Below are 23,004 nucleotides of genomic sequence, written 5' to 3'. Positions count from 1 at the left end.
GTACAAGTACCTTTTAATTTGAGGTACTTAGCCTAAGTATAGTGGGGCTACTTGATGAGGCCTACTGATTGTATTTTCATTACTTTTTTTATTTCATTGTTTCAAAACATAATACTTCTTGAAACACATTTTAAGCACTCCATAATTTAAAAACAGTCAGCTCTTTCGTGTTTAGGGTGAAACATACACAGCTGATGGCGAGGTGGGCTGCTTTCCCAATCCTATATGCAAATTGTGACTCTGCATTTCCCTCCTTTTGCACTCTTTGGTTTTAGCAACTCAGATTTCCGGGAGCCCCTGAAGGCGGCGCAGCCACATCCTTCATTTACCGGACCGGAGAGACACGAGCGGCGCCGTGAAGTCTTCACACACCAACCGGAGCGGATAACACACAGCGCTTACATTCACCGTGAGTCATTTCCACGCATTTTAAAAGCTTGTTTTAGTCTAATTTTGTGTCCGCGTGGAGGTGAAGCATGTCCGCTCCACACGGCGGCGACAGCGGCGGCTGGGGCTCGGTTTCCGGGTTTACAATCTTTGTGCACACGGCACCAGTCTGGTGCAGAGCGCATAAACCCAACGTGTTACTGTTTACCTTCCTGCAGTGTTTTGTGTGTTTGAGATCAGACACGCGTGGCCGGTTGAAGGATTTTATATTTTTATGGCTTTATGTTTTTGTAAACTTACGCGGAGCTTCGGTAGCTATCGCGAGGCCCGAGCCTGGGCCGCAGCCAGCCAGCCACCTGGCAGATGCCGTCTGTCAGCATCCTTCGGGAAATCTAACGAAAAATCGCGGCTAGCAAAGGGAGGCTAACCCGGCTAAAAATCACAGTTACAAGCTGACGAGGTGAGGAAGCTTTGACCGTGTTAGTGTCCCCATTCCTGAATGTTTAACATACATTTACATGACTTGTTATTAATGCCGATGAGCTGTTTGTTTATGTTAAGCTATCTAACGTTCTAATCTGCCACTTATGACCTGTGCGCCAGAGCCCATTCAGAAAACCTGCAAGTTTAATATATCTTCCCACCAGGGGACGGATATCCTGTCAACTGGATTAATTTTATGTTGTACACTAATTATTTTAAAGCTTCCCTTTAATTCGGCTTAACATCAAACAAACCAGGCAGCATTGTTTGCTAGTTTCACACCCATTTATCTCTTAAGTGACATTATTAACACTTCTGTTTACGTTAAGCTATATAACGTTCTAATCTGCCACCTGGCTTCTTTTCTATGACCTGTGCGCCAGAGGCCGTTCATAAAACCTATACATTTAATACATCTTCCCATCAGAGAATGGCTATCTTCTCAACATGACAGATTTTTTTTTGTAAACCAATTAGTTAAAAGCTGCTCTTTAATTCGGCTTGACATCAAGCGAACCAGGCAGCATTGATTTATAGTTTCACATCCATTTAACTCTTTGTTACATTGTCGTTATTAAAAGAAACCATCTAAAAATAACTTAAATGAGCGAATATAATTATAACACTTCTGTTTGTTTTGTTAAGTTAGTTATCTAACCTTGTCTAACATTGTTTTCTCATCCATCTAACTCTCTCTTTAAACACCACTGTGGGCTATGAGTTATATGTATTTATTAATCCATCCAGTAATAATGATCCAATCATATTAATAACGTACTGACAGAGTCATTTTGCCTGCACACTGAATACTTTCATTTATACTTGAAGTACATTTGCTGAATATACATGTACTTAACTTTGAATGCCAGACTTTAACGTTTAGAGGAGTATTTTTGTATTGTAGTGATTTTAAATGTTGCTTAAGTAAAGTATCTGATTACTTCTACATAAACAAACTATTTAACATGAAGTGCTATAGTGGGACAAATGTGTTTTCTCATTCTAGTTCTCTCCAATGTTTGCCTTTTATATATTTTCAGGCAGGGCTGTAGTACTCAAGTCCGGACTCGAGGCACTTTTCTGTTGTCTCTGACTTATCTTGGACTCGTTGGTATTTGGACTCGGACTTGACTCGGCCGTTGGACTCGCAAAATATTCTAGTTGGTCTCGACCGAGTCCAGCACTACAGGCTTTTGTTCTGAAGTAATTTCCTCCTTCAAAACAAACCCATTGATGGAGCGCGCTCGTTCAGAAAACCGGTATTAGTTTAATTCAAACTCCATCTAGATCGGGCATCGTGATTGGTTGCCTGGTACACACCTGGCTGCATTATATACCTTAATCATCAGGTATCAATCAGTTTAATTTTGCCCGCAGACACGATATCATCGAGCACTTTGTACTATGAATTCTTAAGGACAGGTAATACGTTCAATAAAGGGAATATTTTCATTTTATTCTTAAAGTAAATAAGATGGACTAATTTGATCCTATTGTGTGTTGCTCTGCACTTGCTTTTCGATTATAAAAATAACGCAAAATTATCATCTTAAAGTAGAAAATATACTGTGTCACAAAAATTATAAACAAAGTAAGTAAGTGGTCTTGAAGAGGATTCTTTTTTTTTTCTGTCTCTGTATTGACTCTCTCATTTGGACTCGGTCTTGACTAGTCCTGGTCTTGGCCTTGTCTTGGACTTGACAAAGGTGGACTTGACTACAGCCCTGTTTTCCGGATCAAGGTCTGTTAAGAAGAAGATATTTTCTAGGGGTGGGAATCACCAGAGGCCTCATGATACCATCACAAAATTGGCGATATGATATTATTGCAATTTTAAACCTATTGCAACATTCTGCGATATATTGCAATTTATTACCTTATTTTCAAAATTTTCAAAAAATCAGTTTTATCTAAAAATATACATTTCTCAGTTTGTTCATCTCTTGTCAAGCAGACAAACTGACCAACAGATAGATATAATAAAAGATCCATACTTGGTGTTGGTTTTATTCCCCCACCCCTAATATTTTCCCTCAGACGTTTAGTCACCTGTCAGTTTCACTTCCCTTTGCTCACAGAAAAACAGCGTCACAGTTTTCTATTTAAACTGGAGCTGAAACGATCACATTACTCGACTTAGAAAAGTCATTACAGTGTTTCCTTTAGGATTTATTTATTTTAGCAGTGGGGGCAGGTCCGAACCACACACACACACACACACACACACACACACACACACACACACACACACACACACACACACACACACACACACACACACACACACACACACACACACACACACACATGAAACAGAACTGACCTCTATTCACACAATGAGGCATATTCTCAGTTGTGATTGAACTGTATTTTTTGAGTTACTATAAAGGCCAACTTTAATCTTGACATATAGGCTAAGCATTCTGTAGCAAATACCAATAAAGCCACTATTAATGACATTATCTTAATGCAGTGTCACTACTTCAGCATGTAAGTAATGCACCTACAATACAAATGTTCTCCGACATGCACTCTAACAGAGCAGCCCTATTTCTGATACGGTGGGGGGGGCAGAAATGTTGCCGTGAGGGAGACCGCCACGGTCAAATCAACACAGAGGAAATGCTGCATTATTCAAACGGAACAAAAAAAAACCAAAAACATGAACTCGTGGCTTCTTGAGTTTATGGATTTGTAGCTTCTGGGTTTTGGGTTGTAATTGTGATGGTTAGTCAGGGAGAACAGACGACGTGGTGACGTCTTCATGGCTTCAGGAAACGTTTGAGAGTGACTCAACAGTAAGTATGACTGGGACATGACTCATTAGAATATGCTGGGGGTTTATTTGTGGGAGATTGTTCAGCCGCATATTGTTTTCGCTTCAGAAGACGGCGAACAACCGAACTCTACGGACAAATCTTCCCACTTTAGTATTTAGGAGTGAATGTGTAATGGGCTTCTCTTCTTTAAGTCTCTTCTTGAATTGGTAATTGGTGGCTGTAACATCTGGTAAGTTCACCATGTATTTAAAATTTCCCGCAGCTGTTAATGTCGTACTAGTCTCAAGTGGCCAGGAGGGTTCTAAATTAGCACCGTTTACCAGCCAAATGCTGGTGAAATATGCAAGTGGCTGGTAGATTGGCTTCACTCACCAGCCAAAAAACCCAATGGTCATCTATTGAATGGCTGGTAATATTTGAACATTCATTAGCCATTTGGCTGGTAGACGAAAAAGTTAATTTTGAAGCCTGGTTGCCAGACCTTCCTCCGCAGCGCTGTGTAGGAAGGTCCGGCTAGTCCACACAGCACGTTGTCAGATAAAGATTACGTTTCCAAGTAGGGCTGTGTATTGGCAAGAATCTGGTGATTGGGGGCACGGTTCGGTTCATATCACGGTTTTCGGTTCTGTACGGTTCTTGTTATTTTTTTCTTTTAATCTTTAACACTCCAGAAATATACATCAGCATATGATATATAGCTTAATTATCCACAATGTAGGATACAGTATTACATAATTATATAGTTATATCATGTAATCATGCACAAACTGAATTTGACTTGACTTTAAGCACATTATTGGGACCATCTCTGAGGAAAGCTAGCTGAGATTTTGATACAGCAAGAGGGAAGACATTGATGATTTCAACAAGAGGAGAATTGTGTATCGCCATCTACAGGAACTTATGTGCCTTTTTTAGCACATGAAGATTGAAATATTACAGAATATCAATTGAAATAACTTGCATTTATGAAACTGACAACTTCAGTGTCAGGCACTGCTAGGCACTGCTAGGCAAGGATGGTGTGTCTCAGCGTATCCATCTAGTGGTAGGGGGTTTAAAAACAACAAATGGGAACCACTGTCTTGCATGAATGTTTTTTTAACGTAAAAAATCGATATTCCCTTATTGAAAATCAATACAGTATTGCAACATAAAATATCGCGATACTCAAGTGTATACTTTTTTTCTAGCACCCCTATTTCCAAGGCAAAGACACACTAGGGATGTAACGCACACAAAACTGCCCAAATGTCTTAGCAGAAAACAGACCAATCTGGACACACAGACTTGTCTCATCGTTTCTGCAGCCGGCCGATTCAAACAGACGCTTCGCTTCATTCATCACCGGCCAAATTGGCTCGTATCTATAAAATGTTAGCCGCCAAAGTACATTTTTACCCGCATTTGGTGGGTTGCCGGGTGTTTAATTTAAAGTGATGGATGGATGGATGGATGGATGGATGGATGGATGGATGGATGGATGGATGGATGGACTCTATATGTATAAAGTCTTCTAAAATATAAAGAATTCTAAAAATGTGATTTTAATTTATGCCTTCTATTTTTCTACATGTATTGTGCACGGCTTATTCAAAAGTAAATGTAAACAGTTTCCCTTTTTTAAGGAGTGTCATTGTGTTTTTAAAAACCTTGTGTTGTCTTCCCGTCAACCATGCAACGTTTTGTTTTTTTCTGGGTCAAAATTGAAAATTTAAGCGTCTTTTTCTAAACTTTTTTTTTCCAGAGAATATATATATATATATATATATATATATATATATAATATATTTTTTTTTCTTCAAACTTTTTGTCACTTTTTTTTTTTTCACTTTTCCTGATGATTTTGTTGATTTATTTTTGAGTTTTTGATGTTTTTTGTTGTATCCCCACACGTTTTTAAGCTTTTTCTGACATTTTTGTCACTTTTTCAATTTTCTTTTTTTTGCTATCTTTTTTTGAAATCCTATAAAATTTAATTAAACACCCACATTCAATGAAAGTAGTGAACTGATCCTTTATTTAATTGGGAAGCGCGCTGTACGGAACCATCCGCGTTATATTTTTGTTGACGATTATGGTTAAAGAAACCCTAAAAATGGGTCCAATTTGACCCGAGGACAACCGAAGGGTTAACTAATGTTCTGTTTCCCCCGACAGAGATGATGTTGATGTTGCTGTTGCTCCTCGCCGGGAGTTGGTCCGGCGGCGACGGTTCGGACTGCGGCCCCGTCACCACGGAGACCAACAGCGCGGCGCGTTTACTGTCGGCCGTGGTGGACACGCAGAGAGCCGAGCAGAGCCAGAGGCAACACCTGGAGGCCCTGTTCAACAGGTGAGACCTGTTGACCTGTATAATGTTTTTATATAACGTGACGTTAACCGGTCGCAGCTTCACAGATCCAAAGATTACACGCTTAAAAACTGAAAAATTAAATCAGATTTAAATCTGCAACTTCAAGGCATCACTTTAAAGGACCACACCGACTTATTGAGACTTTGTCTTATTCACCGTGTCCCCCAGAGTTAGATGAGTCCATACATACCCTTCTCATCTCCGTGCGTGTCCTAACTCTGTCTGACGCACCCAATGCTAGCTTAGCTTAGCACAGATCCTGGAGGTAACCGGCTCCATCTAACCTAGCTTAGCACAGATCCTGGAGGTAACTGGCTCCATCTAGCCTAGCTTAGCACAGATCCTGGAGGTAACCGGCTCCATCTAGCCTAGCTTAGCACAGATCCTGGAGGTAACCGGCTCCATCTAGCCTAGCTTAGCACAGATCCTGGAGGTAACCGGCTCCATCTAGCCTAGCTTAGCACAGATCCTGGAGGTAACCGGCTCCATCTAACCTAGCTTAGCACAGATCCTGGAGGTAACCGGCTCCATCTAGCCTAGCTTAGCACAGATCCTGGAGGTAACCGGCTCCATCTAGCCTAGCTTAGCACAGATCCTGGAGGTAACCGGCTCCATCTAGCCTACTGCTCCCAATAAGTGACGAAATAACGCCAACATGTTCCTGTTTACATGTTGTGATTTGTATAGCGCAACACATGAAAAGCACCGTTGCTACTCTCTGCTCCTCACCACGGGGCTTCAGGTGCTGCGAGCAAATCACTCCGCCCAAGGAGCAGAGAGTAGCAGTGCTTCGCCTTCTGAGAATATAGTTCCCAGTTTGTATACGTTACTAGCGGTGGGGGCGTCAGACAGAGTTAGGACACACACAGAGATGAGAAGGGTATGTATGGACTTATCTAACTCGGGGGGGACACGCTGAATAAGATAAAGACCCAATAAGTCGGCATGTTCCTTTAAGTTTTTCTAAATGTTTGTAGGTTTTTGATATTTCTGACAATTTAACAGTTAAATGTAAATGGACTGTTTTTATATAGCGCTTTTCTAGTCTTAACGACTACTCAAAGCGCTTTAACATAGTACAGGAACCATTCACACACATTCATACACTGTGGCCAAGGCTGCCGTACAAGGAGCCACCATCAGATAAACACTCACACACATTTACACAGGACACTTCGGCATGGAACTGCAGGGCCAGGGATCGAACCACCAACCTTCCGATTGGCAGGCGACCTCTCTACCACTTAGCCACAGCCGCCCCTAACTGTTAACTGTGGAAAAAAGATTATAAAATAGTTGTGATTTGTAGCTTTAAATCATATAAACAGGGGCAGAGCCAGATGTTGTAAAGAATCAGGGCCCTCTTTTGTCAAATGTGCTCAAGAAACAAACTTCACTAACTGATTGTTTGACGTTTTAAACCTTTTATGTTTTTTTTTTATCAAATTGAACAGATATGGAGAAAACGGCACCATCTCTCTGGCCGGTTTAAAGCGCCTGTTACAGAACGTGGGTCTGGATCGCATCAGGACTGTTACGGTGCAACATCACGAAGAACCAGGCCACCACGATCACCACCACCATCATCACCATAACCACGATCACCACGATCACCACCATCACAACAACAACAACAACTCCCAGAGGCACGCTGAACCCTCTCAGCCCAGAAAGCTTCCAGAAACGTCTAGAGTGTCTATAGACCAGGACAGCCGCCACATCCCGCACAGTAAGCGGACCGCGGCGGCGGCGGCGGCTGAGGGCACGGGCACCACAGCGGTGTACAGCGGCCAGCTGGTGGTTGAACCAGACGTAGCGCGTAAGGGACAAAACGGAAGCCCGGAACAACGCAGTCCTGCAGCGGAGGAGACTACTGCCGGGCTGACAGTCACCGAAAGCCAGACAATGGCGGTTGCAGTCACCCGGGGCGACCACGACCATGAACACGACCATGAACACGACCATGACCATGAACACGACCATGATCACGAACACGGTCATGGTCACAACCACAAGCGAAGCGTGGACAGCGCGGAGGTACGGCATTAGCTTTTCATTTGAAGGTGCTCTAAGCGATGTTGAGTGACATCACTTCTTGTTGACGTTCGAATTTTTGTTCAATCAAAACGGAGGCTAGCTCGCCCCTCCCTCCCCGCTCCCTTCCATGCTTCCTGAAACAGTCATGAACGTGCATTGTGGAAGTAGCCTACGTGCCAACGCTGCTGTGGTGATAATGTAATAATAATGTAATAATAATGTATACTTTATTAATTAGAGGTGTGAATCTTCACTGATCTCCCGATTCGATTACGATCATCATGTCAGCGATTTGATGCGATATCTCGATGCATCACGATGCGTCAAATACATTTTTCCTATTAAAGCCACGTAGGATATTTAATTCATAGCTTTTCAAGCTTCAAAAACCAAACATTCTGCAGTGCTCTGATACCAAATAAACTGGATACATAAAACTATACAGCACTGAGCACATGGCTCTTCCTGAATGTACAAAACATACCAGGATATGTAAACAGAAATGTTGTTAGGCCTACATTAACTTATAAACAGAAATAATCGATTATGAGCCGGCCGATTATCGATGCAGCATCGTCCATGTCCACGATTCCATGCATCGATTATTTGATTAATTTCAACACCTCTATTATTAATCCCGCAAGGGGAAATTACAATGTTTTTCACTGTTATTATTACACACAGGCCTGAATTTTACACACACACACACACATACATACACATGCTCAGTACCTCTACATGCACTAATGGGGAGATGTCAGAGTGGGAGGGCTGTCCATGGAAAGGTGCCCCGAGCACTTTGGGGGGGGGCGTGGGGTGCTCAAGAGCACCATGGCATTGCCCAGGAGGTGAACTGGCACCTCTCCAGCTACCAGTCCACCACCATACTTTGGTCCGTATGGGGACTTAAACCAGCGGCCCTCTGGTCTCAACCAACTCCTTGTTGGTTACTGGCTGGAACTCCGTTTGTTATGTTTGGTGGTGCAGGTTGGCGCAGTTTGTTTTTGTTGGCGTTTGTGGAGCCTGGGTTGTCTACAGAGACCGTGTTTATTTTTTATTTTTTTACAGTGTGTTCAGGGGACAGACAGCTAGCAGATAGTGAGGAGATGTTTTTTACAGTGTGTTCAGGGGACAGGCAGCTAGCAGATAGTGAGGAGATGTTTGCTGTTACTGACAAAAATGTTGTAGCCTCAAAAACACGTGACATTTTTTTTTTCAACTTTGCGTCCATAACCGTGTTTCCCCTGCAATTGTACAGGCCAATGGGACCCAAAAAAGCAAATATCCTTTCGTGTTTCCCCCTTATTCATTATGTGCACTGTGATGAACTGCAGCGCACACTTGTGTCCACGTCATGTTGTACTGACCCCAGGCCATCGGGCCATTTCTTCTGTCGAACCCTGGTCCAGTTATCTAAACCACTCAATCAGTTGAACAAAGATGGCGTCAGTTAGCCAAACGGGTCCAAGCGTCTCTGTAGTGAACGCCACGCTGATTGATCCTTGTGTTGTACCTGCAGTGTCTGAACGCCTCCACCATCCTGTCGTCACACGGGATGTTTCAGGGCGTGGACGTGACCCTCGCCGACTTCAGTTTCCTCTGCCCCGCCCTCCTCAACCAGATCGACGGCGGAGCGTGCATCCTGCACGGAGGCGCCGCAGATGACGCGCAGACGGGTAGGAGCCCGTTGGCCGGGGGGGGGACTTTATGTACATCTTTTCAAAGTCTACAAATCAAGAACAAGCCAGGAAGGTCAATGGGTTGCCAAAATATAACCAAAGCAAAGAAGAATCAAATAGATATTTTGTAGGGCTTCTCCCTCTTAGCCGATTAGTCATCTAATCGTTCGTTTTGGTTTTAGTCAACATAGATCTCTTTAGTCCATTAGTCATGTCTGATGCTGTTTTCATGCTGAATGACTTATTTTCTAAGAAACGTACGAGCTCATCTCTGGTAAACACAAGAATTAAAGTGGTGCTTTTAGCATGACTCTTTGCGGAGAAACTCAGATTTACAGATCTGTCGATTGAATCAACTAATCGATTAGTCAATAAAATTGAATGAGTGTTAGTCGACTAAGAACTTCTTTAATCGAGCACAGCCCTAATATCTTGTAAAGCTTACAGAGGTCCTATGATTTAACAGCTTTTTTTGTTTGTACATTTCAGATGTGGAAAATATGTTTCACTTAATATTGGCAGCCAGCTCCAGAAAGCTTGAGTTCTTTCATTTTGTCTTGACTTGTATAAATGAAATAGTGTAGAAGTAAAGAGTAAATCTATCACATAATACTCTGAACATCAATGTCTATCACTTGGAGTGAATCCAAACAATATATTTTCCAAGTATGTCAGTAATGGCGCTGACACACCGAGCCGATAATTGGCCGTGGGACAATCTGGCGAGGTCGGTGACTCGAGTCTGTTCGGTGTGGTCCGTGCCGTCGTCCTTCGGAGGAGCTGTCAGCCTTCATTTGGGCCGATTAGACGTGTTGAAGCGGGCAGTCGGACTTAATGACCAATCTGATTGGTGGAGCGCTAACCCGGAAATGACGAGCGGGATGAGCCTGACTAACACCTCTCAAAATCTGACGAAAATCTTTCAAACTGACCTGAGAAATAAATAGGCCGTGCAACTGCAATGTTTTTAGAAACAAGTTTCGGTGAACTATCTTAAAAATAAAATATGAGATCGTATTCCGAACAAGCCACCATTATACCTGGTTGTAAAATCCGGGAGCAGCCAGACCCACGTGACGCGTTCGGCCAATCAGCTGCTGGTTTAAATTTTTGGGGCGACAATACAGATTAGCGCCGCCTGCTTTTATGGAGACGTATGACGTCTTTTCTCTTCGGTGTGTTCTGAGGAACTTTTTGGACCAACTCGGGGAGACTGATCGGTCCGACTGGCTTTTCTGCCTAAGGTCGGCCGTCTGGTTGGTGTGTCAGGGCCTTAAAGCAATTGAGGTTAAATATGATCAGCAAGAAATAGTTGAAAAGTTTCTTGGTATGTGGGCAAACCTGATAAATGTACCAGTGTTTTGTTAAGTTCTCCACAAATCTTGCCCAGTAATTGTCTGAGGACTTTTTAATTCTTGTCTCCTGGTTTTGATATTTAGAGCATTATAAATGTCAAATATCCCAGATGTGAAGTTGAGATAAATAGACAGAGAGAGGTTTTGTCTGTTTGCTGACTCACAGTGTGACACACCTGGCGTGATGACGTGCACTTTGACAATCTGGATATACCGGTTTACACTTGTGACGCCCTCACACACTCAATGTTAATAAATTTGGATGTATTTAAATTTCTTTTTTCATTTCTAGACCATAAACACAGTCACGGCGACCACAACAACTCGGAGCCCGGCCACAGGGAGAGCCCTGCTGGAGAAAGTGACAAAAACATTGCAATAGGTAAGAAGTCTGTTCAGTTTCACATTTAAGTACAATATATCTGTTGCTTTTTCACATTAAAGTTACTACAAGAAGTTTTTAACTGGTTAGTACCGATGTGTCTACGTGACCGACGTAAGCGAGCCCTCTGGCCCAATCCCTCAATCGATACATTTTTTGGAGCGTCCCAACTCAAACCGCAAAATGACCTGTTTCCCTGTCAGAATTTGATCCATTCGGTCCGATAATATTTGGAAAGTCTAGAAGAGCCGCACGGTTAAATCATTTAGTAAACAAAAAGTAGCCGGCTCTGCCATCGGAGGTCTGTAGTGTTCCTGCTCTATGGGCCGCACGGCACCGATCATCCAGTTCATTTTGTACGCAAAAGTTGACCTTTTTATTTTTTTTTGTTTTTTGGCTTCATGCTCCACTGTACAAGCCAGACCCACATCCAGCTGTTGGGTCTGGGAACTCCCCATTTGCTGGGCTTAATTCGATGGGCGGGATAAACGGTTGTCTTTCAAATTCCCTCTGCACGCAATAGGATAGCGCTACAACAAACCAGAGCAACGCTAGTTGATAGATTCAACTTTAAACTTCAAACACATCTTCCTTTTTTAAGAATGACTTCAGAGCCGTTCTTTGTTCTTTTCTCAAAGAAAAGCTGAACTCCAAGTCTTCCAGAGTCGCGGCCAAAGCCGATTCCAAAGACTCCTGTTCTCCAGCAGCAGCAGCCATCTTCTTTGTTTTCAAGTAGCGGGGAATTCACGCAGAACCGTCGCAACTCTGCCGTCATTATGTTAAGCCCCGCCCACCGACTCTATACACGATGTGATTGGCCTGACCAGAGTTTGGTTTTTCAAGCTCGCAAGCCAACGGAGAGTTGCTAGACTGTCCCTGGCTGCAAATTACATTTGCTGCTGCTAGGGTGGTCTAGATTTCTAGGCTAGCTCCACTGAGCAACTCTAATACTATGAATAATGAACTGAGCTCCGCCTCGAACGCTTTGTTATTCATCCATGGCTTCGCCTCGCTGATCCAGACTGGACTGGCCAAAAGTGTTGGGGAGTAATACCACGTTTGTCCACAGGGGGCACCAAAATCTATACAAAATGACAGTTGCTTGTAGTAACTTTAATCTGTGAAGAAGTCTGTTAGATGAAGTGTTTGATTTGTGTGTTGCAGCGTGGGTGGGAGGCTTCGTCTCAATCACCATCATCAGCCTGCTCTCCCTGCTCGGCGTCGTCCTCATCCCGCTCATGAACCGAGTTTTCTTCAAGTTCCTCCTCAGCTTCTTGGTCGCGCTGGCCGTCGGCACGCTGAGCGGCGACGCCTTCCTTCATCTCATCCCCCACGTGAGTCAGCGCAGCGCCGCCGGGCGTCCCGTTGTTCTGTACCACAGCGCGTTTAACGTGAGCTGTCGCGGCACGTGTTCCTCACGTTATCGGTCAGGTCAAAGGAAACGAGACATTTTCTCATCTACACACTTAACGCATGAAAGTTAAGGTTCTGCTTTAGTTTGTGTCCAGAGAATTTGCTCATGGGATGGTTTGGGTACTTTCGGAAGAACATAATGCAACACTGCAAACATTACAATTCTGGTATTACTTGTATTTTCAAAAATCCTGGAACATTTCCATTAATTTTGATTTTTAGTAGCAGTGCAGCATGACCAAACATTTCTTTGATATATCAAATCTTCTCTCATAACTTTTCCATATCTTAGTTTAGAGGAATTAAAATTATATTTAAGTGGCAACAAGATCTTTGTCTTTCAAATAAAGAAGACTCAAATTTGAAAAAAATCTGATTTTTAAATCAGAAACAATCTGGTCAAAGAATAAGTAAACAATATAAATCTGACCAGATACTCATGGAAAACATTTGGCCCACCTGATGTCGCCTCAAGTCTGACCAAACTGGAGAAGGGAGGACGGCCCAAAGATTTTGGGTTTAGCCTGGAATGGCAGATGAATTCAGTGCCGTCTCTTTAAGAGAAAACGATCCAGTTTTTATCTCTCAACTTTTCCATATCTTAGTTAAGAGGAATTCAAATTATATTTACGTGGCAACAATATCTTTGTCTTTCAAATAAAGACTTAACATTTCAAAAAAGATTTTATTTTTTTTTTATGTTAGTAACTTTGTGGTCAAAGAATAAGTAACGAGATACATCGGACCAGACATTCGTGCACATTTGGTTCTTCAAAGTACAAAGTTTGAGTCCAACCAGAAGTGCAAAAAGAGCAGAAAAGTGCAGCAATGTGATATTCAAGTATAGACAGGTGGTGCATAGGCAGGACAAGAAATCTAGTGCAGTGTAGACAGTAGTATACAGTTGGTTTACAGAAGGTGGTTTAGTGTAATATAAATTAAATATAAATATGTGCAGTGTATTAGCAGTTACCTTTTATAAGAGCAGAATAAATGTGGCAATGTAATATGAACAATGTATGAACAACATTTACGGATATGTGCAATATAGCAGGTACTTGCCGTAACCCTTCTAAATGTTCTTTAAACACCCCCAGTCTGGAAAGCGTTAGTGTAAATGCTGATCTGGCCGGCTGGGTAAGGGTTAAAATAGCATGAAGTCTGATCAAACAGGAGAAGAGAGGGTGGCTCAAAGGGTTTGGGTTTAGACACGGATGGCAGATGGTTTGAGTGTCTGATCGGCCTCTTTCTGTTGACATGCGTGTGTGTGGCTGCTCCAGTCTCAGGGAGGCCACCATCACCACCACAAGGATGAAACGGGGCTGGGCGTGGAGGGACATCACCTCCACGATGAGCAGGAGGAGAACCTGGACGCGGTGTGGAAGGGTCTGACGGCTCTGAGCGGGGTCTACATCATGTTCCTCATCGAACACTTCCTCACACTGGGCAAAATGTACAAGGACAAGAAACAAAAGGTCAGTTTGACTCATTGAAACGGAGAGAAAAGTGGTCAAAATCAGTAGTACTGTTATGTTTTTGGTTCGGTTTGTATTATTACTAACTCTGCCAAGGAGGTTAGATAACCTAAGATAAGCCTTTGTTGTCTCCTATAGGAGAGATTTGTGTTGGGCATTCGAGTGAAACAAATGGCGACACATCGCACATAAACGCACACAATACAACATACAGTTAACCTACATAGAACATAATCATACATTATCTCATCCAATGCTTCAATGAAGATCTAATAACCACACATCATACCCTACCTTTCCTCAAAATTACAGAAGAACAGAAGAGAACCCACAACATCCTCCCCACTCGTATTGCACTTAAATTTGATCATGATTGCACATTTCCCGTTAACTCATGCTGTGGTCAATAACTTCTGTATTGCACAACGCCCAATTGCATAATACCATATAAAATTTAACTGTGTGTGTATATATGTGTGTATTGCACAAGTACCCTATCATTGCAAATCCTATAATCATAATGTTAAGTACCACAAGTCTTATTTAGTAGTATTAGTCACACATACATCACTGCAGACAATAAACACACACACACACACACACACACACACACACACACACACACACACACACACACACACACACACACACACACACACACACACACACACACACACACACCTTATCTCTTATTATTCAATAATGTGATTGAAAGCGTCACAAATGAGAATCTGTGCCTGTTGAGCTTGCAGTTTGGTAACCTGTACAGGATGTGAGGTCATGGTTTTGGTTTGTCAGCAAGATTACAGCTAAACCTCTGGCCTGTTTTTGTGGAACTTGGTGGAAGAATATAACATAGGCCAAATGAAGAACCCATTACATTTTGGAGCGGATTGGACTCACGAGGCCAATACACACGATTTCACTCTCATCAACACTGCAAATGGAGTTGTTCCAATACAAATGCCAGTATCTCAAATCGAAAAATACGGCCTCAGATACTGCCTAAAATTCTGGTGTTTGTATTGGCGAGTATGCAAGTCTATGTACCCATCCAAAGCCACGTAATTTACCCCCCCCCAAAAAAAATCTAGTTTTTAAAGTACATTCACCCGGATAAAACGTCCGTTTGCTGATGTTAATTTTGGTCTGCTAGCAGAGAGTGTAACCAAATATCTGTTGTTGCTGTGGTGGTTAATGCTGTAGCCCAAAAGCTATTTATGTTCCCTTTTATTTAACCAGGAGTACAGATTAAAAAATCTCTTTAGAGAGTCTAGACAGCCAGCAGCACAAATTACAAGGTTTCGTATTTAAAACAAACTTATAACTATTTAAAATGGAGACACAAAAACAGACCACAGATACCAAAAACATTCCAAACATGTGCAGCCAGATGGTAGTTATTTAGAAAGCGCCTTAGATGCGTTTTTAATAGGAGCTCCCAAGTGTCAGGTGGGTTTGTAACTGGTTGACGAATCAAAACGAGGTGCTTCTGCCGTCCAAACAGATCCAGAAGCAGTGGGATCAGAACGACAAAGCAGATCCAGAGAAGCAGCCAGCTCTGGAAGAGGGCGACCTGAAGCCATCTGAAGGTGAGACGCAACACAGAATGGGGCGATCCCTGCAGTTGAAAAATCTCCCCTGCGGACACGTACCGTAAGAATAAGAATAAGGGCCCTATCTCGCATCCGGCACAGCGCAGCGCAAAGTCCGACGCAAGTTTGCTAGTTTAAGACCGACCCAGTTGTCAATTTCCCGTCCAGCGCCCCCGTCGTTTAAATAACAAATGCACCTGCGCCCATCTGGTCTTACAGGGAGGTGTGTTCAGGTGCATTCTGGGCGTGCTGGTCTTACAGGGAGGTGTGTTCAGGTGCATTCTGGCGGTTCTTACAGGGAGGTGTGTTCAGGTGCATTCTGGGCGTGCTGGTCTTACAGGGAGGTGTGTTCAGGTGCATTCTGGGAGTATTGCTATCTATGAGGCAGCGGGAAGTGATCGCTCCATTGACCAACAAAAACCTGGTCGAAAGTCAACGCAGCATTTCATTGTTATTTTAACAGAGCATTAGTAAAATGCTCCTAGGCTCGTGCACAGGGACACACACTATGCTTGTTACACACACAGGGACACACAGCAGCACACACACACATGCACGCACGCACGCGCGCAGAAGATTACAAATAAAAATATTACGGTGCAAATCCTCCATCATAACAGCAATGCTCCAAGGTCCAAACGCGCCTGGCTTTTAAAAGGAATGGGAGATGATCTCTGATTGGTTGATTGCATGTTACGCCCAAAACACACCTGATTAATGAAGACACTAAGAACAACCCTTTAGAACCAGGCACCCTGTGCACAGACCCTTTTTATCCAGCTGTCAAACTAGCAAAAGTGGATTTGGACACGCCCTAAACACACCTGCACCAGGCGCTTGACGCCATGCGCTTATATCGTTAAAATAGGGCCCTTAGTCTTCCTTACGTACCGTAAGTATAAATGTGCTGCTTAGTCGTGTCGTTTTAACACTTGGTCTTCCTCCAGACGTGGAGACTAATGGCGCGGGTATTTTTGGCGACCACTCCATCAACCTGCACGGCGGCAGCGTGGCGGAGGAGGAGCAGGTGATGCTGGCGCCCCAGTTGTCGGCCGCCCCCTCGCCGCAGGGGTCTGCCGCCTACACCGCCGAGGACTGCGAGAACAAGTGCCACTCCCACTTCCACGACACGGTGGGCCAGACGGACAGCATGCACCACCATCACCACGACTACCACCACATCCTGCACCACCACCACTCCCAGAACCACCACCCCCACAGCCACTCCCACTCCTACTCGGAGGAGCACTTCCAGCAGGCCGGCGTGGCCACGCTCGCCTGGATGGTCATCATGGGGGACGGGCTGCACAACTTCAGCGACGGCCTGGCCATCGGTGAGTAGGCGGCGTTACTGTCAAGGGCGGGAAGTCAAGAGCTGTTTGGAAAGAAGAGGTAAAGTCGCTTACAAGAACACGACCTCTTCATTTTGCTATCAAAGTGCACCAGATTGATGCATTTGACTTTTAAAATGTAAAAAATGTTTACCTCTAGAGGGTATCCTTCTCAGCGTTTTTACCGCTGACGTGTTCGTGACTAGGCGATTATGGAGAAAATCAAATATCACGATATTTTTGACCAAATACCTATATCAATACCGCAACGATATTGTAGTGTTGACTATTGGTGCTTTCACAAAATATTTACACAATGAGATATTTGATGAATAATCATCAGTAATGTGGATATAATGACTAAGTGGGTAAAGGCAAATAATGGAACAGTTACAACAGTCTGGTAAGTTCAGAAAATGACATCACTTTACTGTAATGCAGCCTTTAAAACCAGGAAAAGACAACACTTGCCTCATAACACGATATTACGATATCCAAAATCTAAGACGATATCTAGTCTCATATAACAATATCGATATAATATCAATATATTGCCCAGCTCTACGTGTTTGCATGCCTGAACTGTACCATGGTGTACAATGACAAAAAGCCCTCTCTCTGACAAACTGACAGTATATTTAGCCAGGAAAAAGGTTGTTGTGAGCCAGATACAGAGCACCATGAGGGTTGCAGTGAAGTTTAGCCGACAAAAGGTGATGACAGTTAAGTTTAGACACTAAAACGACTATTCTAAGAATAGAAAAAAAGATTGTGGTTTGGGTTAAAACGCTGGTCCCCTTACTTTGTACTCCCAGGACATGAACACCTGTTTCCTGGGTGAAAGTCTTGTGTTTTCTACTTAACTTCTCCAGGACAACTTCACTCGCCGGCTTGAAGGCCCTCTGTTTGTCACCTGATTCCCTTTATACATCCATGGTTTAAAGGCATTTATTAAAAGAGCCATTTTGAGATTTTATTTCATGAGTCGATATCAAATCAATTCAACAAAGATCCGTTTTAATTGGAGACTAGATAATGTTATCCCAGCCCTAATCACTGTACAGTTGCATTGACGGCGGTGAGTTTGAGCGTTTCCTGTCGTTGTCCAGGCGCTGCCTTCACTGAGGGGCTGTCCAGCGGTCTCAGCACGTCTGTGGCCGTTTTCTGTCACGAGCTGCCGCACGAGTTGGGTAAGACCTTTTTATCTCACTGATGATCTAATCTAAGTCTTTATTTAAACATTGAAACCCTTTTATTATCTCTGTATTATATCAGTTAATATGTCACTTTGTGTATACATGTATTCAGGATTGAATAATGACATGGCTAAACTAATCTTTCACTCGGTCAAATGGATTTAAAGCATTTTGGTAAATTTGTAATCTTTAAATCAATGAATTATTGTTTCCAGTTGTAGTTTATTTCATTTTTATAGCACTTTAGTTTACACCAAAGTGCTTCACAAAGACAAAAAAACACTTATGTAAAAGCATAAAACACAGATAAGATGAAGTTGATTTGCCTTGTGTGGAGTTGACTCTTGACTCGGTTTCCCAGGTGACTTTGCGGTGCTCCTGAAGGCCGGTATGACGGTGCGCCAGGCCATCCTCTACAACGTGCTGTCGGCCATGATGGCGTACCTGGGAGTGGTGATCGGCATCGTGATCGGACACTACGCCGAGAACATCTGCATGTGGATCTTCGCCCTCACGGCCGGCCTCTTCATGTACGTGGCTCTGGTGGACATGGTGAGTCATCGGCGCCGCACCTGCATGTCAAAGACAAACCAAACCGACCATGCAACGACGCACATGTCCATGTCCACATGTCCAAACCAAACCAACAACGTGGTCACACTACAATAGAGCTGCAAAGATGAATCGATTAGTTGTCAACTATTACATTAATCTCCAACTATTTTGATAATCGGTTTTGAGTTAAAACTTAATAAACAATGAATTAATCTGTTTTTAAACCACTTAATGCAATAATTTAAAGAGACTTCAAATCTGAATATGCAGGCTGACCGTTGAGCCCAGACATGTTTCATTATTTACTTTCTGTGGTGTAGAAGAGAAACTGCTCAGCTGTTTTTTTCCACCGAGTCAGGAGAAGTGAAACTCTCATCCAGTCAGCAGCATCTGTTCTGTCGACTCAACAGGTCTGAGAGCAGCAGCCTTCACCACCAGATGCCCTCTTCACACAGACACGCACGCACGCACGCACAGACACTCTCTCACACACACAGACACACACGGACAGACCCACACTGTGTAGCTTGCACACGTAACCAGTTTATAAAGCCAGACCCAGACAGCTGAGCTGTCCCAACCCTCTGCTGTCTAAGACCCAGCAGAGCTTCTGTTGTCCCAGGCTGACCTCTAGTGGCCGCTGCCATGCACTGCACTCTGTAACAACACACCATTACACTACTACCACTACTACTACACCCCAAAACTCAAACTTTATCACAGCCACAGGTGTCCATTTAGTAGGGCTGGACGATTAAAATGTATTGACATCGAAATTCTGAAGCTGTTATCAACATATTTTTCACATTGACTATAATTTCGATGTGATTTAATTTTCGTTCATCAAGGTAGACCGTGCAATTAATCGTGATTTTGATTTTAAGTCATATCGTGCAGCCTTACCATTTAGAATACTAGTGAATACTTAGAATACTAACAGGCAAATCAATAGTCCATGGCAACTAACGTTGCTTTCAATTGCATCTCGTATCTCTAAGAATTTTTTTGCTTAGAATTGATATCACGATTCTTTGCCATGATTTTTTTTTTTTCACGAAGTTTTTTCTTTATTGCACACATGAATCATGACAAAACAAAACAAATTGGCAGTACCAAACATAGATTGTTTTTGGCACCTATAGCACATTGTGCTTCTATGAATACAGAAAATAAAGTACATACTGGCCATTTAAGTACAGTAGGCTACCAAAAATAGTGACTTATAACATATTGAACTAAATATGTCCCTGATGCAGGCTCTCTCTGAACTCCTTGAACATGTCTTTACATAATTAAAACATGTCAATCAACATGCTCCAGCTTCAGTCTCTAGAGAAATGGAGTTTGTCAATTGCCAATTTAATTAAGTACCGTATCAAAAAACAGAATAATTTCTTAGCACAATTTTTTTATTTCATGTCTTCAGCTTTCCTATCAAAATAAAGGCCGAAAATGCCCCCAAAAATTAACGTTCTTTAGTGTAAAATAAATGATCAGTTCAAGACTTTCAATTAATTTGGGTATTTTATTAGATTTTATAGCATTTGAAAAAAAAATTAATAGAAGGTTGAAAAAAGTGACAAATGGAAAAAAAAAAAAAAAAACTTCAAAAAAAATTGACAGACATCAGAAAAAGTGACAAACTTGGAAAAAAATGACAAAAAAGCCAGAAAGCTTCAAAAACTTGATTTAAAAAAAACAACAGAAACGAAAAAATAAATACTAAAATCAAAATATCAAAGACATCAGAAAAAGTGACAAAACTTGGGGGGGAAAAAGCTTCAAAAAGCCTAAAAAGAAGACCAAAACATTGAAAAAACAAAAAGTTTTTATTTTGACCCACAATGACGATGAGCTGCGTGGTCGACGAGAAGACCACCCAGGGGTTAAGAAACCAGTCTCAGCTCGGTGGTGTTTTTCTCCCCAGGTGCCGGAGATGTTGCATAACGACGCCGGGGACCACGGCTTCAGCCACTGCGGCTTCTTCCTGCTGCAGAACGCCGGCATCCTGCTGGGCTTCTGCATCATGCTGCTAATCGCCATTTTCGAGCACAAAATCCAGCTGGACCTGGGCTACTGAGGGACGGCGTTTGGTCCTGAGCTCCGTGTGCGTCTCAGTGTCTCCGTCAGAAGTGTACTGTGTCTATTTTTATTTGTTGTTGTTGTAGACTGTCCCGTCGCCTTGATTTAGTTTCTATTGTCCACACGGTGTAGGGAGAAGTAGAAACGCAGAAATCGAATGTTGTCGTAGCGGAAGCAGAAGTTAAAAAGCTGCAGCGGCTCTGACGTTTGCCGCTCAAACTCATTAGGAGTAAAAAATAATAACTGAAGAAGTTGTTTTTTCATTTTCTTAGACTGCGGTTACAAACGTGCAGTAATTTCTCTTTTTGTCAAAAAACTCATGAAGTCAGAGAAGAGAAAAAGAAATAAAAAGTCCCCCGTCCAAATTGCTCTTTCCACAAAAATGCTCATTTGATGAATATTTCACTTTTTAGCAGTTCCTATTAACAATAAACTCAAAAAGACCCTCTCATGGGGTTATCTGTCCCTTAAAATTTTTTGCCATCATATTTGATTTGATTCTTTACCCCATTATGTCTGATTTCTGATGTGTTGGAAGTGTTTCTGCTGCTGAGTCAAACCACATCAGTATTTCAAATAATCCCCTAAAGTACCGTAACAGCTCCACTGTTAGAAACACTAGCCTGGCTCCGCCCTCCTACGTACTTCTGCTCAATTTTCATTTCCCTTCAGTACTCTGTCTGGGTTTATGGTATATTCTTGGGTTTTCTCCGGCCAAATCTTTACCGGTCCAATCAGAGAACAGAGGGAGGGGCTGAGAACGGTGACGTTGAGGTCGTGCTCTAGTTTGAGTTGTACTTCCTTAATGGCGGCGGAGAAAGATGCGAGCGAAGCCATTCGGTCCGTTGTGGCAACGCTGCCGAATATCCAGAAGTTAAAGCCCGAGCAAGAACAATCTTTGCTGAGTTGTGTTGGTGGCCGTGATGTTGGTGCCCTCCTCCCCTAAAAAAGAAATGGACCAGAGTCTGGTCCTACCAGGCTAATGTACCAGAGTCTGGTCCTACCAGGCTAGTGGACCAGAGTCTGGTAGGACCAGGCTAAGACAACACCGCACTGGGAAACCATTCCCATTTTAAATCCCCTCCTATGAGAACTTAAAGTAGTGTCCACTATACACCCCAATCTCTTTCAGAATAATCTCTGCAGGCGATATTATCCCAATTCACGCTGCGACTATCGATCATTTCACATCTGATTAATCTGGAGCTTTACATTTTCCTCAGAAGTGATCTTCTCTTCTGTGAAGCTTTTTGATTTGGGATCATGCAGCGGCACTTTGTAGTGTTAAATTATCCAAAAACAACACTAGATACATTTTAATTAGCATTTTAGGCACCGCTTGAACCGAACTGAACCCTAAACTGTGACCTCTGTTCATGTGGAGCTGAACAATCTACATTCATTTCTGCCAATTTTCAGATTTTAGTTTTTTCCTTTTTGTTGTTTGTTACATTTTTGAAGGCCATGTCATGTGTACCAGAATTCTTTAGTTTCAATGCCTTTACTTTTGAGGCTGCCTGTTACTGTAGCTTTAAGCTTTACTTTAAGGATTTCAAACTAAGCTGTCAAACTATTTGTTTTAGTCCAACGCCTGCAGACGTCTTGATTCTGTTAGTTAATAAAGTGGCGGCATGGATCCGTTTTCTTGTCTTTAAACGAGTGCAAAGCTCTAAATGTCTCCTAGGTAGGGTTGGGTACCGAAACCCGGGGCCTAAACAACCGGTATCTACCGAATGGAAACGCAGATTTCGGTGCCTCATTTTTGTGCCGCTTAAATGCCTTCTGCGCTGCTCTCTGATGCTCCGAAACAGACGTTTGAGGCAACAGAAGCATCGCTGCATGTCACACTAGTTAACACTTCACCTGACAGCAGGTAGCGTTAGCCTACCGTTAGCTAG

General features: G+C 42.8%; 1 protein-coding gene across 2 annotated transcripts; it reads left to right on the top strand.

Moving 5' to 3' along the window:
- The first annotated feature begins 210 nt into the window (after positions 1 to 210).
- Positions 211 to 23,004, top strand: slc39a6 (solute carrier family 39 member 6). Of its 2 annotated transcripts, none has more exons than XM_039815664.1 (12): positions 211 to 409; positions 5,811 to 5,985; positions 7,461 to 8,043; positions 9,563 to 9,719; positions 11,370 to 11,459; positions 12,624 to 12,793; positions 14,153 to 14,347; positions 15,855 to 15,939; positions 16,890 to 17,276; positions 18,383 to 18,463; positions 18,831 to 19,021; positions 20,952 to 23,004. In XM_039815664.1, the coding sequence occupies exons 1-12, from the start codon at positions 226 to 228 to the stop codon at positions 21,102 to 21,104; spliced, it is 2,451 nt and encodes an 816-aa protein (XP_039671598.1). In that variant the 5' UTR covers positions 211 to 225; the 3' UTR covers positions 21,105 to 23,004. The 2 variants fall into 2 exon arrangements, with proteins under 2 accessions (XP_039671598.1, XP_039671599.1); XM_039815665.1 differs by lacking the exon at positions 211 to 409 and adding an exon at positions 551 to 847 and having other exon boundaries at positions 20,952 to 21,104.

The sequence above is a fragment of the Perca fluviatilis genome, chromosome 11, assembly GCF_010015445.1.
Source record: "Perca fluviatilis chromosome 11, GENO_Pfluv_1.0, whole genome shotgun sequence".
Taxonomy (NCBI): Eukaryota; Metazoa; Chordata; class Actinopteri; order Perciformes; family Percidae; genus Perca; species Perca fluviatilis.
The sequence above is the reverse complement of the archived record's forward strand: the minus strand, read 5'-3'. Positions and strand labels throughout refer to the sequence as shown.

Coding starts and splice junctions, on each gene's coding strand:
- slc39a6 (XM_039815664.1), top strand. CDS start 226: ATGCAAATTGTGACTCTGCATTTCCCTCCTTTTGCACTCTTTGGTTTT. Junction 15,940..16,889: donor CGACCTGAAGCCATCTGAAG/GTGAGACGCAAC, acceptor GTCTTCCTCCAG/ACGTGGAGACTAATGGCGCG. Junction 18,464..18,830: donor CGAGCTGCCGCACGAGTTGG/GTAAGACCTTTT, acceptor TCGGTTTCCCAG/GTGACTTTGCGGTGCTCCTG.